Here is a 15,343-nt window from a genome sequence, read left to right as displayed (position 1 = left end):
TTCTTGGATGGGTGTTGAGACACTGTTTAGTGTGAGGGTGGGTCTCAGTTATTACATTTATCTAATCCGCATGCTCCCCCACCCTCTCCCCTCCACATCCCGGGCTTTGCTCCAACTAGCCAAAGCCAATGCATATTTGAAATAAAGAATTGAGCTCGTAGGAACTGATCCAGACACAGATTCAATTCAGCAAAGTGTTAAGTTCTCTCCCAGGTTAAAGGGGATCCTCTGGCCGTGGCCTAGGAGTTGACAGCAGTGGGCCCAATTAGTCTTACTCTTTATGTGAGTACAAGATTGATCACTTTCTCCTAGCTGATCTTTTGGACTCCAGTCTCAGCTCCCCAGCCCCATACCTCCTCAATTTGTTTATACCCTTCTTTATCAGCCATACCCTTACTTAAAACTCTTCAGGGAGTCTCTGTCATCTACAAGATAAAGTGTAAGCTCTTTTACACATACAAGGCCCTTCACTTTGTGGCCTTTATCTCCCTTTCCAGACTAATTGCCAGACTGCTGCTCCTTCCATATTCCAGAAACAATGATTGACTTGATTCCTGAACCTCCCATACTGTATCATGTGCGTGCTAAATCACTTCAGTTATGTCCGACTCTTGTGCAACCCCATGACTATAGCCCGCCAGACTCCTCTCTCCATGGGATTCTCCAGGCAAGAGTTCTAGAGTGGGTTCCCATGCCCTTCTCCAGGGGATCTTCCCGACCCAGGGATCGACCTGCGTCTTCTTCATTGGCAGGCAGGTTCTTTACCACTAGCACTGCCTACGTAAATAGCTCCCTCATCATAGGTCTTTCTCCTTGGCACACCTCTTCTTCCACCTGGGGAACTTCTGATTGTTTTTCAAAACCCCATTCATGATCAGGGGTTGCTGTTTTATATAGACTGATAAAGCTCTGATAAGGTGACATTTGCGCCAAGATCTGAAGAAAGTGAGAAAAGCAAGCCAATTATGTATGTGGCCTAAAACAAGAGCATTCCAGGGAAAGGAGATAAGTGCAAAGCCCTGAGGTGAGAACACGCTTGGCATAATCGAAATGAAGCGAAGCCTTTTGTAGGGGGAACAGAATGAAGGTGGGCAGAGTGGTGTCAAATGAGTGACCGAAGTAGATTGTATGGGACTTCATGGGCCATGGTTAGGATTTTGAGGTAAGAGGCTACTGAAAGGATTTGAGCAGAGAAAATGTGTCCTTCTGGCTTCCAGGGTTGTGGAGTGGGGAAGACCATAGGGAGAAAGGTGGAAGCAGGAAGTTCAGTTAGGAATTAGACATAAGGCAGTGGTGACTTGGGCAAGGATTGAAGTAGTGGAGGTGATGAGAGATACTTGGAATCTGCGTGTATCAGTATTTTGAAGGCACAGCCAGTGAGGTTTGCTGCTAAGACTGGATGTGGATCATGTGGGTCAAGGAGAAGTCCAAGGTGTTCAATGTGAGGAACTAGGGTGATGGAGGTACCAGCTACTGGTTAGGGGAAAGTGCACAGAGGAATGGGTTTGAGAAAGGAACTCAAGAGTTTGGTTTGGAGTGTATTAAGTTCAGGGTTCTCAGCAGACATTAAGTAAGTGTCATGCAGGCAGTAGAGTGTGGTTTTTAGGAAAAAGATTGAGGCTCAAGATATATTTTGGAGTCACCAGGTCATAGGTAATGTTTAAGGCCGTGAGGCTGGATGAGGTCACCTGGGGAGACCTAGCATTGGTTCATTAGATTAAACTATCTTTCCCTTCTCAGCCTGCCTATCTCAGGTTTGATCTATGGTTTCTTAAGGAATGGTTCACCTAGCCGTTCATTGGAATAACCCAAAAATAAGCAGGTTTGAGGGGCAGAGCTGCATTATGCTTCTGGTGTTGTGGGTTTTTTGCGCAGGCTTCTCTTGTTGTGGACCACAGACTCTAGGCAGAGATTCAGTAGTTGGAGCTTGTGAGCTCTTGAGCACGTGGCCTCAGTAATTGTGGTGCATGGGCTTAGTTGCTCCATGGCATGTGGAATCTTCCCGGACCAGGGATCGAACCTGTATCCCCTGCATTGGCAGGCAAATTCCCATCCACTGAGCCACCAGGGAAGTCCCATGCTTCTAGTTTTCACAGCTTGTCTTTCACAAGTGAACTACTCCAGCCAGTCAGAAAGAACCAAACCTAACCCTAACCCCACAACTAGAGGAGTAGAAATAGGTATTCTCTTTACTCCCTGGGACATAGAGGCTCTGAATATTCTGAGTCTCCAATTCTGAAATAGTTTACATTTAATTTTGAGGGGAAGGCTAAGGGACTCACAAATTAGAACCTCTTAGAATACTCAGGAAAAAAAAAAAAATGGAACCACACGATTGAAATGAGTTGCTAGGTAATGGTTTGTGGGGAGTCAAGTTATACTCCCTGTGTGTATTATTAGAGAAACAATAAGTTTAACTGCTTGCCTGGCATTTTTCCTTTGCCCTGAGATTATTTAGCTTCAGAAAAGCCCCAGAACCATTTATGGACAAGGAAGAGGTTAGTCACCCTAAACTGTCAGGAAAAACTTAATGTTTTATGATTGAGAATGCATATATAAACATGTATTTGTAAACAGTGAGACTCTGACTCACTCTGTTAATAAAAACATGATTTTAGCATGAAATTAATGGCAGCTGCCCGTTACTGTCTGCCTTGTTCTTTGTGTATTCTTCCTAAAGTAGGCATTTGACATTGTTTAGTAAGGCATTGTTATAAACTGCGCTGTTGGTTTTGTTTTTGTGTCAGACTGTTTTAAATGTTTGTGCAGAAAGAGATTGAGGAGCTTTTGTCCCATAGTAGCAAGCAGTGTGAGAAATCTTATGTCCCATGAGACACCATGGGACAGCTTTCAGCCCTCCCAAGGAACTGAACTTCGAACGCATTCTCCACCCATTCCTTCCAAGTGTTGGTCCAGCTGTTTCCAGTTGTTCCTCTCAATTTTCCCATTTTCACTCCCTCATTCCCTGAAACTCTCTGTCTTTGACTTGGAGAGCCAAGAGCATCCCACACATCTCAGCTCTCACCTTCTTCCTTTGCTTCCCCTTCCCAGTGCCCTCCCAGCTTGCTGTTTACAACTTCATAAAAGTGCTGACAATTAATGTATTTCCCCTTAGTCATTGCTGGGCCACGCATTGTGGACTGGCTCTGATCTTTCCTAGTTAAGTCAGTTGTTGTATTCTTAATTGTTGCTTGTTTTTCTCTAGAATGTCACTGAGCTCCATAAAGACGGGTGTCATAACTGTTCTACTCTGATGGACATTGTCTCCCCTGAGTTTATGTCAATGTTGATTCAGTGTTCATTTTTTATTGTCAAGGTAGATAATAACCATACATCTCATCTGGTGTTTATATCTCTCTTATTTTTGTCTTAACTTGCTAGCTTATAATATGTTTCTATATTATTTTTCTCTGTGTCTTTTTCTAGGTAGAATTTTTTTTTTAAACATCAACAGCTTATTAGATAGGGCTAAGTAGAATCTTATTTTATTTTCTTCCTCACCAGTTCTTTACCTCTTTTAATCCATTTGAAAGATAAAAGCCATTAAATTGGGGAAAGAGGGGACTTGAAAGTTAAATTGCAAATCTATCTCCTTGGGCTCCAATCTTCTTACTGTTGATGACCTCAAAAGAACCCAAGTTGAGTCAGGGTTGGTTGCCACTGAGACTTCTAGGAAAAATGTAAATATGGAGGAAACACTTGTGAAAATGATTCATAATACAGGGCTGCCCATTATGAGTTCATGCTGAACTATTCATTGCCTTAGGCTTGGACTACTGAAAGTACTGTCTTTTGGGTGTGACATCAACTCTCATTTTCCACATATGCAGTCATGTTAGGTATGTTGGGCAAACAGTTGCCCCCACCCCAGTTCAGTTGGAAGTCTCACTTTCATTAACTCTGTCCTCTCTTCCTTTGTTCTCCCTGAAAGTTTAAACTGAATTTTCTAGAATTTTGCCTATCGTGTTGAAGTTCCAGAATGTCCTGTGGTCAGGTTTTCTGTATTCCTCTAACAAGTGACAAATGTCATATACTTCCAAATCCTAGATCTGTGGACACTGGCTTAACAATAAGCTTTCATAATGATTTTCTTTCTTTGGCAGGCAGTTTGTCATTTCTTTTTCCTCAAGGATTCTAACTTACACTAAAAGTTGAGGGATTATACCTCATATGAGAGAGAGACAAAAGGAGCAGCATAAGAAAGAGCCAGTGGGGTTCTTGTAATTAGAGGCAAAAACATTAAAAATGCTGATGCCTTTTATCCATCTTCGCATCAAGTGAGTTCTGCAGAAAATGGCAGAAGAATTGCTTCCATTATTAAATGAGAAAATAAATTACTTAGGAATAGTGTTAGTCATAAGTCATAAGTTGCTCAGTCGTGTCTGACTCTTTGCGACCCCATGGACTGTAACCTACCAGGCTTCTCCGTCCATGGGATTTTTCAGGCAAGAATACTGCAGTGGGTTGCCATTTCCTTCTCCAGGAGATCTTCCCAACCCAGGGATTGAACCTGGTCTCCCGCATTGTAGGCAGACGCTTTACCATCTGAGCCACCAGGGAAGTAGTGTTAAGCAATGGAAAAAGCATCTAGAGGAACAGTTCAAAAGAGATGAATTACTCTTTTGCTTACATTTTAGCACTTTTTCTAGTTTTCATCACGTCTTAGAGATTCTAGTATCAATTGACTAGTATTTGTAGAATTCTGCTTTGTTCTGGTGGATGGTGTCTGTCCTCCAGTAACACTAGGCAGGAGAATTTTTAAAATACATAATACATATGAAATAATTGGATACCTTTAGAAAATAGTGACTACGTGGGAGCTTGGACCAGGATAGGCAATGCAACGTTTTGCTAATAGTGCGGGTTGTAAAAGGAGACTGTTAAGACTGTGAGCTCAGTCCAGTCTTCCCAATTTATGAGATGAAGGAAATATATCAGGTTTTTATGAAAATTTAGTGAGATATGTATGCACATCTGTTTTAAGTGCTTAACAGGTTTTGACCATTGTAATTTCTAATACGAATTCATAAGGAATAGGAAAAGGAAACATTGTTACAGGCAAGGGAGATCAGGGAAGTCTAAGTTGGAAAAACAGCTTGAGCAAGAAGTGGTACAGTCAAACTAACATAAGTGAGGGATACCAAAGAGAACTATCTGACAAAAGGGAAGAGGTGTGTTTGTATTAGGAAAGAATAAAAGTGAAGTTGTCTTAGTATATAGCTGCTGCTGCTGCTAAGTCGTTTCAGTCGTATCCGACTCTGTGCAACCCCATAGACGGCAGCCCACTAGGCTCCCCCATCCCTGGGATTCTCCAGGCAAGAACACCGGAGTGGGTTGCCATTTCCTTCTCCAATGCATGAAAGTGAAAAGTGAAAGGGAAGTCGCTCAGTCGTGTCCGACTCTTAGCGACCCCATGGATTACAGCCCACCAGGCTCCTACATCCATGGGATTTTCCAGGCAAGAGTACTGGAGTGGGGTGCCATTGCCTTCTCCGAAGTAAACTGAAGAAAGAGACTGGGATCTCAGAAACCCGCTGATCTTGAAGCATCAGTGAACCAGATGTAGGTGGTGAGGGCCTGGCCCAGGAGAAGGACAGTGGGAATATAGAAAGAATGAGTTTGTTTTGAAGAAGTACTGGCTAGATTTGGTGACTTGGTTGAACGTAGAGAAAGACACATGAGCTATGAGGGTCACTTTGAACTGGCTTTCTTTTAAGAGATCCACTGTATTGCTAGTAGCTTCAGGACTGAAGATCCAAGATTCTGTTGGTTTTAGGATCACCTATGGGTCAGAGGAGTAGGGAGTACATTTTGTTCTTTGTGTTTGTTGTTTAGCAAACAAGAAGTAGCTTCCAGAGAACCCTTTAAACATTTCTTGCCTGAAATTCAAGAGACAGGAAATGACCCTGTTAGTGCGAACCTGAGAACGCCAGGAAAGCCATGCCTGTCTCTTACCAAGGTAGACTTGGGGTTAAGAAGAAGAATTTCACATCCCAGGCCCACTGCTTATTTAGTCTGTGTGGTCTTGGATAGTCTCTGAGTTCCCTGAGTCTCAGTTTCCTCATCTATTTATATAAAACAGGGGTTTTTAATAGTGACTAAATCTTAGTGGTAGTGGAATTTAAGTGAGTTAATACACATAAAACATCTAGTACAATGATTGGCAAATAGTAAGCCCTGGATGTTAAGTGTTAATATTTTTGCCATTCTCTTTTTAAATGAAAACCCTGAAAAAAGCTCAGAGTCTTTCGCCCAGAGTAGGTGAAGGAATGGCTTGGTTTTATGAGTAGATATCTGTTCATCTTTATATCATAGAAAAAAATCTGGTATCAAACTGTTGAAATAGATGAATGGCTGGGTTGCTGTCAGAATTCCTGGTATTGCCCTGAGAGTGCCTCAGTCTTTGCTGTATTCCTGTCCTGCCTGCACAGGTGATTTTTTATGATAGCGATTGGAACCCCACTGTGGACCAGCAGGCTATGGACAGGGCCCACCGCTTGGGGCAGACAAAGCAGGTTACTGTCTACCGACTCATCTGTAAGGGCACCATTGAAGAACGCATTCTGCAGCGAGCAAAGGAGAAGAGCGAGGTAAGCAGAAGGCAAAGGAGGTACTGTGCTGGTAGAGAAAGTAGTTCAGCCACAGTGACTGACCGAGACTAAGACTCTCGGCTTTCATTGGTCATGAAAGCCCTGAGATTTCTTGTGACTGGAAGAGAAAATGAAGTCCTATACAAAAGCAGCACGTACTGGCCTGGCCATTCCTCACTTCTTTTCTTCTGGAATGGTATCTACACACAGTATTCTCCTGTCGTTCATTTGAAGAAGATCCCAGTTGTGGCCCTCGTGTTTGACATAGTTTCACATTCGTGGGAAGAAGAAACGGCCTTTGCTCCTGCCCTAGTATTCTCGGTGTGATCAGCCTCTGAGCTGTATGCTTAATTTGCTAGTTTCTAAAGAAATTATCATTTTTGGTTCTTTTCCGTCTTGATTCAGTATTATTGGATCTTACAGCTGTCAACAGTTTCAGGCAAAGAAGCTCTCATCGTCCTTTCTCTTGGCACAAATGACCTGGATGAGCCAGTCACAGAAATGGAAAAAAAAAAAAAAGGAAATCCAGGGGCCTCACCAGAACTACAGATTGAGAAACTTGTTTCTGTTTGGATATTTTCCATAAGGGAACAGATGCCTATCGGTGATTTTTTTTGTTTGTTTGTTTTGTATTAGATTCAACGGATGGTGATTTCTGGTGGAAACTTCAAACCAGATACCTTGAAACCCAAAGAGGTGGTTAGTCTTCTTCTAGACGATGAAGAGTTGGAAAAGAAATGTACGTATTCTAGACCTCTTATTAATGCGCTTTCCTTACAGAGATGATTCCTCTGGCTCCACATATCTGAAAACGAAAAGGCCCTTGACTATGTCCCAAGGGTAGGCAAAGCCAGACTGTATTTGGGGAGAAACACTTTTTTGGTTAATATTTTGTTTTAAAGCTCACACAAGGATATGTTATGGAGTATAAAGAAATAGGTGTATTTTTAGAGTAATATGACTTCAAATAAATGTGTACAGGAAGGCTGTCTCCTAGATTTCCTCAGCAGTAATGAATTTACTCTCTTCTGTCCAGAGAAATGTTTTTGTGAAATTAATGGAAAAGTTGGAAAAGCACACTGCCATATGTAATATTCAGACCCTTCTCCCAGTATTTCTGGCTTTTGAGAAGCCAGAAAGTGGGTTTCAGACTTAACCTTGTAAACTTCTGCAGGCATGGACAGCATCACATCAGAAAATGTGATGAAGCACCTTTCTTACGGTGCCCACGTGTGCCACTGCCTTCTGAAAACCTTTCAGGACTCTGTAACCATACTCGATCTGTGCCGTGCACAGATATTAAAAGGCTGAAAAGAAAAGGAAAAAGGAGAGGCATGGAAAGGCCCATGACAATGAGACTGAATCATGGTTTGAACCCCAAAACTGTTTAGAATCCAAGGAACTCTGTTCGTTCTCCAAGTTAGGAAACCATGAGTTATCTGCCTGCCTTAAATGGATAGAAGTCATACCTTGAATCATAAATATCAGAGAATAAGGCCACCTTAGTTTCAGAGAATAAGGATCAGGATTGCCACAGGTGCTTCATTAGATCTTAAAATTTTCTTGATAGTGAGACTCCGGCAAGAAGAGAAACGGCAGCAGGAGGAAACCAACCGAGTTAAAGAACGCAAGCGCAAGCGGGAAAAGTACGCAGAGAAGGTATGTCAAGTTGGGGTGGTGGACTGGGGCTGATGGGGGTGCTGAGTGGTCCCTCCAGAAAAGACTGTACAATGCATGCTTGTCATCTTGGTTGCTGGTTGGTATCCAGCTCCATCTGTGTGTGTTACGTAATAGTTCTGTCCTGACTGACAATCGAGCAGGGGAAATGCAGCCTTGGTAGGGTAGTGCTCCCCACACAGACATAATTATATTATATGGGTCTGTGGTCACATGTAATTGTAGAAACCTTTTGTTGGGACTTTTTTTAAAAGCTTAAGTCCAAATGTGAGTAAGATGAATGTTAGATTATTAGATTCTGCAGAATCTTAAAAAGGGCCTAAGAGGTCATTAGATCCAGTCCTTCTGCCATAATTCTTCTAGTATCATCTACTATGGGAAAATTAAATCACTGTCACACTATTCTTCTCTTTCTCCAATTCGTGCCAAGGATTTGGGCTGAGCTGTTTTTTGCCTTTTTTTTTTTTTTGTATCCCTTTTGACATGTCCTGCTTGAGCCTACCAGGCTAGCTGCAACATGGGATGTAGTTCCCCTCCATTTCTTCCTGTCTTGCTGTTTCTGCACATGTGCCAGTAATCCTTATCATAACCTAGTCTTTATTGTTGTTTAGTCCCTAAGTCATGTCCGACTCTGCGAACCCGTGGACTGTAGCCCAGCAGGCTTCTCTGTCCATGGGATTACCCAGGCAAGAATACTGGAGTGGGTTGCCATTCCCTTCTCCAGGGGATCTTCCCAACGCAAGGATTGAACCCAAGTCTCTCCTACATTGCAGGCAGATTCTGTACCGTCTGATTCACCAGGGAAGCCCCAAAGACATACCATATTAACCCTAATATAGATCTAGATACAAGTGCTGTTAGGTGCAGTGGATGAATGTGATTCCCAGAATTTTCTAAGCACATTCTGATTCCACATCTCTAACCTGTGACAAAGCCCTGCTGAACTTGGCTCTAGCACTGTTTGGTGTAGCTCAGTCACTCAGTGCTTAAGCATTTTCATGTAAATTGAGGAGATAATGAAAAGCCACTTCAGTATTCCTTGTGTATGAGAAGAACCTTCATTCCCCTTATGCATATTTAAAAAGAAGGCAGAGTAAAAACAGATGTGCAAAAATAAACTAAGAGCACAGGGGCCCTCCTGCTTGTGGGGCTGCATTGGTTCAGCCTGATAAGTGCTGCGAGGCTGCGCTGGAAGCTGACCGACCCTCGCCCTGTTCAGATTCTGTTTGGCACAGCTCCATTCAGTGTGACTGGCCTTTCAACTCTGTATTATTGTGGTAGAATATGCATAAACTTGTACTAAGTGATTCCTTTCCTCCTTCCTTGGGATTTTTTTTTTCTTTTTTAATAATATGCTAATTGAATAAAGTGAAACTTAGACATTTACAAAGAGTCAAATATCTGTCATCACTTTCTTTTCCAACCCCATTTTTCTCTCAGTGCCTAGCCTCATGTTTTTTTCTGTATTTCTTGATTTGTGTGTTCCCAGAAGAAAAAAGAAGATGAATTAGATGGCAAAAGGAGAAAGGAGGGTATGAACCTGGTGATCCCATTTGTTCCCTCAGCTGATAACTCCAATCTCTCTGCGGATGGGGACGACTCCTTCATCAGCGTGGACTCAGCCATGCCCAGCCCTTTCAGTGAGGTGAGGCTCCTTTTATTAGTGATGCCTTCATCGCAGCAGTGAGGGCTGTGTCCTTACTGGGTAGCTTTTGCTTTTTGGGGGATTTGCCTGCCTTGTAAAGGGGGTTTCACAAGGAATCCATTAGGAGAAAAGCAAATGAAGGCGAACTGCCTTCTCCAGAGCCACAGTAGGGGGTCTGAATCTCAGAAGTGATGCCAGGGAGGAGAGGGAATGTGGGGGAGGCCTGGGAAGCATGTCCTCACTTAGGCACGAGGGCCGAAGGCTCTGAGAGGAGTGGTGATCATGACCCTTCCGCCTCTAGATCTCCATCAGCAGTGAGCTGCATACTGGCTCCATTCCCCCGGACGAGAGCAGCAGCGACATGCTGGTCATTGTGGACGACCCTGCCTCCTCAGCCCCTCAGTCCCGAGCCACCAACTCCCCTGCTTCCATGACGGGCTCTGTCTCAGACACTGTGAATGGTGAGTGACGCAGCTGTCCCTGCCGCTTGGGTGGGGTCCTGGTTCCTTCTCAGATAACGGCGTTTTCTACCTTCTTTAAAGAAGAGTGGAGTAGAGCAGAAAACATTTGAAGTCTCATTGTTTTACTAGCCTGTTTAAGTGAAAGGGAGAATGAGAAAGCTTAGGGAAAACAAAATAAGAACTTCATAAAGATTTCCAACTTCTTTGTTTTCTAGCCATTCCTGTTCTTCATAGTTCACCCTTATTTGTGCTAGTTTTTAGTTATAGTTAACTTTTCCGGGCCTTTCCTCACTTTGTTCTGTGGTGCCCAGTATTGCTGCTATTTCTTGAGTCCCTCTACATGTGCAACTTGGGAGTAAAAGTCGATTCCCCAAGGCAGGAGAACATTGGACTGTGCAGGTGAATCACAAGTAGCACATCCCTGGAGTTCGTTTAGTAATGATCTAGTTTAAAGAAAAAATCAGGAGTAATGGCACCACTCTTAGAGAATTGAAAAGCAACTTGAAGTGTCAGGCCGTTGTAGCTACTCACAGTTCTTACTAATGCTGTGTAACTGTGTGGCTCAGCCATTAAATTGGGACATAGACCTCCCTAGGAGTCCTGAAACAAAACACCCCGAAAGCCATCTTCTGTGTCCAGGAGAAGATTCCCGTCACACATAAGAAATTGACTTTTTTCCCCCTCTTGACCAATTTCTTCCCACAGGGATTTCCATTCAGGAAATGCCAGCCGCAGGACGTGGTCATTCAGCCCGAAGCCGAGGCCGCCCTAAAGGTTCGGGAAGCACAGCCAAAGGAGCCGGAAAGGGCCGGAGCCGGAAGTCCACTGCAGGCAGTGCTGCTGCCATGGCAGGAGCCAAAGCAGGGGCTGCTGCAGCCTCTGCCGCTGCCTATGCTGCATACGGGTACAACGTGTCTAAAGGTGCGGGGGCCCCAGGGACTAAGGTGCCATTCTGGCTGGGGCTAGTCTGGAGGGCTGCTGAGCATTCTGCCAGGTAGAGCAGGCAGGACACCCCTGGGCCCAGAGCCCCTTCCCAGAGCCCATGTTGGAGTGCGCCTCTGCACCAAGTGGTCCTGAGACTCCTTGTGCTCTTGTGACTTAGTGTAGTGCTGCCTTCAGAGTGGAAGTAACTGAAAAACAAAAAGGTGAATTTCTTGACCATGTTGCTTTAAACATTTCTCCTGCTTTGAGAACTGATTTTTTTCCCCCAGACTCACATTTTAATAATTACATTTCTGTAGTGCAGACTAGCATAGTTAACAGTTACCCAGTAGCTTAGTTGGTAAAGAATCTGCCTGCAATGCAGGAGACCCCAGTTCAGTTCCTGGGTCGGGAATATCTGCTGGAGAAGGGATAGGCTACCCAGTCCAATATTCTTGGGCTTCCCTTTTGGCTCAGATCCCCTGGAAAAGGGAAAGGCTACCCATTCCAGTATTCTGGCCTGAAGAATTTCATGGACTGTATAGTCCACAGGGTCGCAAAGAGTCGGACACAACTGAGCAGCTTTCAGCTTTGTGAGCCACCACCTTAGGATTAAACACCTGCTGTAGGGACTTCCCTAGCGGTCCAGTGGTTAGGTCTCTGCTGTCACTGCTGAGGGCCTGGGTTCAGATCCCACTAAGAGCCCACAAGCTGCGCTGTGCCAAAACACACACACACACACAACCCAGCACTTGTGTGCATGGGAGTATAACACATGGACCCCCTACCTGAATATATAGTGAAAATGAGACAAGGAAGCCATGCATGGAATGTGTTTAGCAGCAGTACAAGGCAGTATGTTAGCATTGAGTGAGAGAAGAGGAAAGGCCTTAATTGTGGTAGATCAGGAGGAGGAGGACCTGTGTACTTGATGACTAAGTTTCCAAACTCAGAAGGAAAGAGAAGGTTGATAAAGGATTTCCACTGGTGACAGAGGGTTTAACGACCTGGGCATATTGGAGGTCACCGAGCAGGTCAGTCAGACTGTGCAGCAAAGGGCCTGTGGGAGTCAAGGTTGGAAAGACCTGATGGGCAGAAGCTTATCAGATGTGTGACCATGGGCTCTCGGAGTGGTGAGAAGGGCAGCACTTGCCATTCGGGCATTGCTCTCCATTCAGAACACACGCTTAAAATTTAGGGTGTTGCATCAAGTAACAGCATTATTGAATAGAAAGTTCTCAATAAGTGATCATTTACCTCCCCTTTCTCCTCCTTTCTCCTCCTTTCTCCTTTGTTCAACAACTGTGAAGTATAATAGCCCAGCCCTGTGTTTCTCAACTTTTTGCCAGCTCATCACATCCTTGGAAAAACAGCAGTCTGGCAGCAGTTAAGGCTGCCATGGCAGGGTTTCACCCCCACATGGGGCAAAACATGACACTCCTCAGGCTTTCTTCTAGAGGCAACAGGGGGCAGAGTGTCCCAAGAAACACTGACAGTGCTTGGTGACTGGGCATGGAAAGCAAGGGATTCGGTCATTGCCTCCAGCTCCACTGTGGGTGAGAGTATTCACGAGTCTGCCTACCGAGCACGTAGAATTCCTTTTTAGGAATGTTAGAAAGAGTTGCTGTACAGGAGATTCGAACCAGCTCCTTAAAAGCATTAGGGCTTAGAGAGCAGGGTGGCTGCGTGCAACACAAGAACTGCGTGTGTAGACATAGGATAGAGTGGGCAGCCTTGTGCCCTCTGGTCAGATGGACTGAGGAGTAAAGGACATCTTCTGAAACTAAGAAGGAAGCAGCTCACAAGTGCTGTCCCAGGAAGGAACCAGGCCTGTATAAGAAAACACATCAATGCCTGTCACATCTCTTCCTGTAGCCTTGGCTTCCCAGCGGGTAACGCGTGCTCTGCTCTTGACTGCCTAGGTGACATCTGCTCCCTGTAGATGCAGTAATGTGGAGAGGGCTGGGCAGGTATTGGTTTTCTCTTACAGGAAAAACAGGTGACAGGAAGAACAAGTGGTACAGGGTTCCCCACAATCTCACCTCCAGACCTGACTCCAGGAACCAGGGTCTGGCGCTGAGGCAGCTCAGATGGGACAGACGCTTACACCCTTGCCTCTCTTTGTCTCCCTGCAGGAATCTCCGCCAGCAGTCCTCTGCAGACGTCCCTTGTTCGGCCTGCTGGCCTTGCTGACTTTGGACCTTCAAGCGCCTCTTCTCCCTTGAGCTCCCCTTTAGGCAAAGGAAATAATCTTCCTGGGACTCCCAAGAGCCTCCACTTGACCAGCAGCCTAGCCCCAGACTCCCTGGTCCGGAAACAGGGCAAAGGCGCCAAGCCCTCGGGAGGACGGTAACCACCTGGCCCTCCAGCTTCCTTCAGCCACTCCGGGGGCTCATGCCCTGGCCTGCAGGTGGTCTTTGGATAGCTTGCCCAGTGCAGCATCTTCCATCCCAAGCCACGGGGCAGCAAGGACCAGTTGCAACAAGGGAAAGACAGGCAGGTGGCTGGTGTGAGGACTTGGATCATCCATGTCTCAAGAGGAATGCTCTGGGGTTGCCTGTAGGAAAAAGGCCCAAGGACAGGGATCAGACCCACAGCCTCTCAAAGGACCTTATAGGCAAGTCTTAAACCTCACACTGGGGAAGGGCTGACAGAGACCCCATCTCGATGCTCAGGCACATAGTCTCCATCCCCATTCCACTCTTCAGCTCTGGCCGTGTCCCTTGCAAAGGCTCTAAAAGTGCTGTGAAGAGCCTTCCACGGTGGAGACTTCTCTTAGGGCTGTGATTTCCTGGGGGGCCCGGAAGGGAGGAAATCATGTAGTTGGTATTCTCAGTTGTTGAGCAACCCAAGTCTCCAAACCCATTCACCAGAGTGTTACGGCTGAGGAGAGCAGCAAATGCAGGACAAGGTGGTGGCTTTGAGGATGGCACAAGGCTAGGGGCAGCAGGCGTGGAGGCAGTTGTTTCCCAGCATTTCCTCTCCTGCCCTGCATGGTTCGCATCAGAGAACCTTCAGGTCCCACCAGCAAAAGTAGCCGCAGCTCCCACCCCGGGACTCCCAGAAGCCAGTAAGAGACCAGGAGCCACCTCAATCAGCAGGACAGCCTCACTGCCCCTCTTGCAGGCTCCCCTTGCCCCTCCTGAATGCACAGTCTCCCCGCCCTTGCCCTTCAGCCCCCTGCTTGGCTGTATGCACTGTCTGTATTGCACTGAGAAAGGAAGGGACGGTGGAGAGAGATGGAGAGGATGGAGCAAGGGCAGGCTCAGCACCCACCTCCCAGCCTGGCCCCGCCAGCCCGAGCTCGCTTCCCTTCAGGAGCGGCAAAGGGGTGGTGTTCACATGGGAGGTGTTTCTGCCTATCCCCAGCCTGATGTCCCTGGTGGAGCAGGTGCTTCTGGGCGGGTCCGCCTCTAATTTGCACACCTGAAAATCGCGGAATTGAGTTTAGATAGATTGATTTTTTAAACTTTTTTTTTGAGTAGGGGTGGTAGGGGAATCATTTAATTTAAATCATTAAGATTCCCCTGTCCAAACCCAGACTCCTGTGTACAGATGCTATTTAGAGGGAATCAGAAAAATGCCAAGCCTTTTTTCTCTTTGAATGTGCTGTCTATTTTTATAACTGAACCTGTACATATGTATAAAGAGAGACACATCTTTCTTTTACTAACTGGAGAAAATCTTAAATAAAATGGAGTGAGATAATTTTATGTAAATTGAGGTGTCTGTGGTCTTTGCAGCTGCCTCTCCTTGGGGCCATTGTAGGGCTCCTGGGGGAGAGTGGCAGGATGAAGAGGAAGCAGAACCCCGGCATCATGATTGTTCTTGTCGTCAGAGAGGTGGTCAGTGGGATGAGGAGTGCCCTGTAGGCGTTGATGGGCATAGGAATGTGCCTCCAGCCATCGGAGAGGTGGCTTGACCAAGTGCCTGACAGGCCAGGGCCCTCGGGGTGTGGGCTCCTATGACTCTAGACTTTGCCTCCAGGACTTCAGTGTAGGCGGCTTGACCTGGCCCACCATTAGGCATTTACAGTGGCAATCTAAAAA

At 45.7% G+C, this 15,343-nt stretch overlaps 1 protein-coding gene across 5 annotated transcripts in view; it reads left to right on the top strand.

Annotated features, from left to right (window-relative positions):
* The window catches only part of INO80 (INO80 complex ATPase subunit), a 123,241-nt gene extending 108,228 nt beyond the window's left edge, over positions 1–15,013 (top strand). For 3 of the 5 annotated variants that reach the window (XM_061430809.1, XM_061430806.1, XM_061430807.1), the window contains 7 exons: positions 6,432–6,590; positions 7,227–7,329; positions 8,161–8,249; positions 9,757–9,912; positions 10,214–10,373; positions 11,079–11,294; positions 13,430–15,013. In XM_061430809.1, coding sequence (XP_061286793.1) covers positions 6,432–6,590; positions 7,227–7,329; positions 8,161–8,249; positions 9,757–9,912; positions 10,214–10,373; positions 11,079–11,294; positions 13,430–13,647 — 1,101 coding nt within the window. In that variant the 3' untranslated portion in view covers positions 13,648–15,013. Of the gene's footprint in view, positions 1–6,431; positions 6,591–7,226; positions 7,330–8,160; positions 8,254–9,756; positions 9,913–10,213; positions 10,374–11,078; positions 11,295–13,429 lie in introns of those variants that run through there. The other 2 variants (XM_061430808.1, XM_061430810.1) reach the window with 2 other exon arrangements.
* Positions 15,014–15,343: the final 330 nt, after the last annotated feature.

The sequence above is a fragment of the Bos javanicus genome, chromosome 10 (assembly GCF_032452875.1).
Source record: "Bos javanicus breed banteng chromosome 10, ARS-OSU_banteng_1.0, whole genome shotgun sequence".
Taxonomy (NCBI): domain Eukaryota; kingdom Metazoa; phylum Chordata; class Mammalia; order Artiodactyla; family Bovidae; genus Bos; species Bos javanicus.
This window is presented reverse-complemented; position numbering and strand designations above follow the sequence as displayed.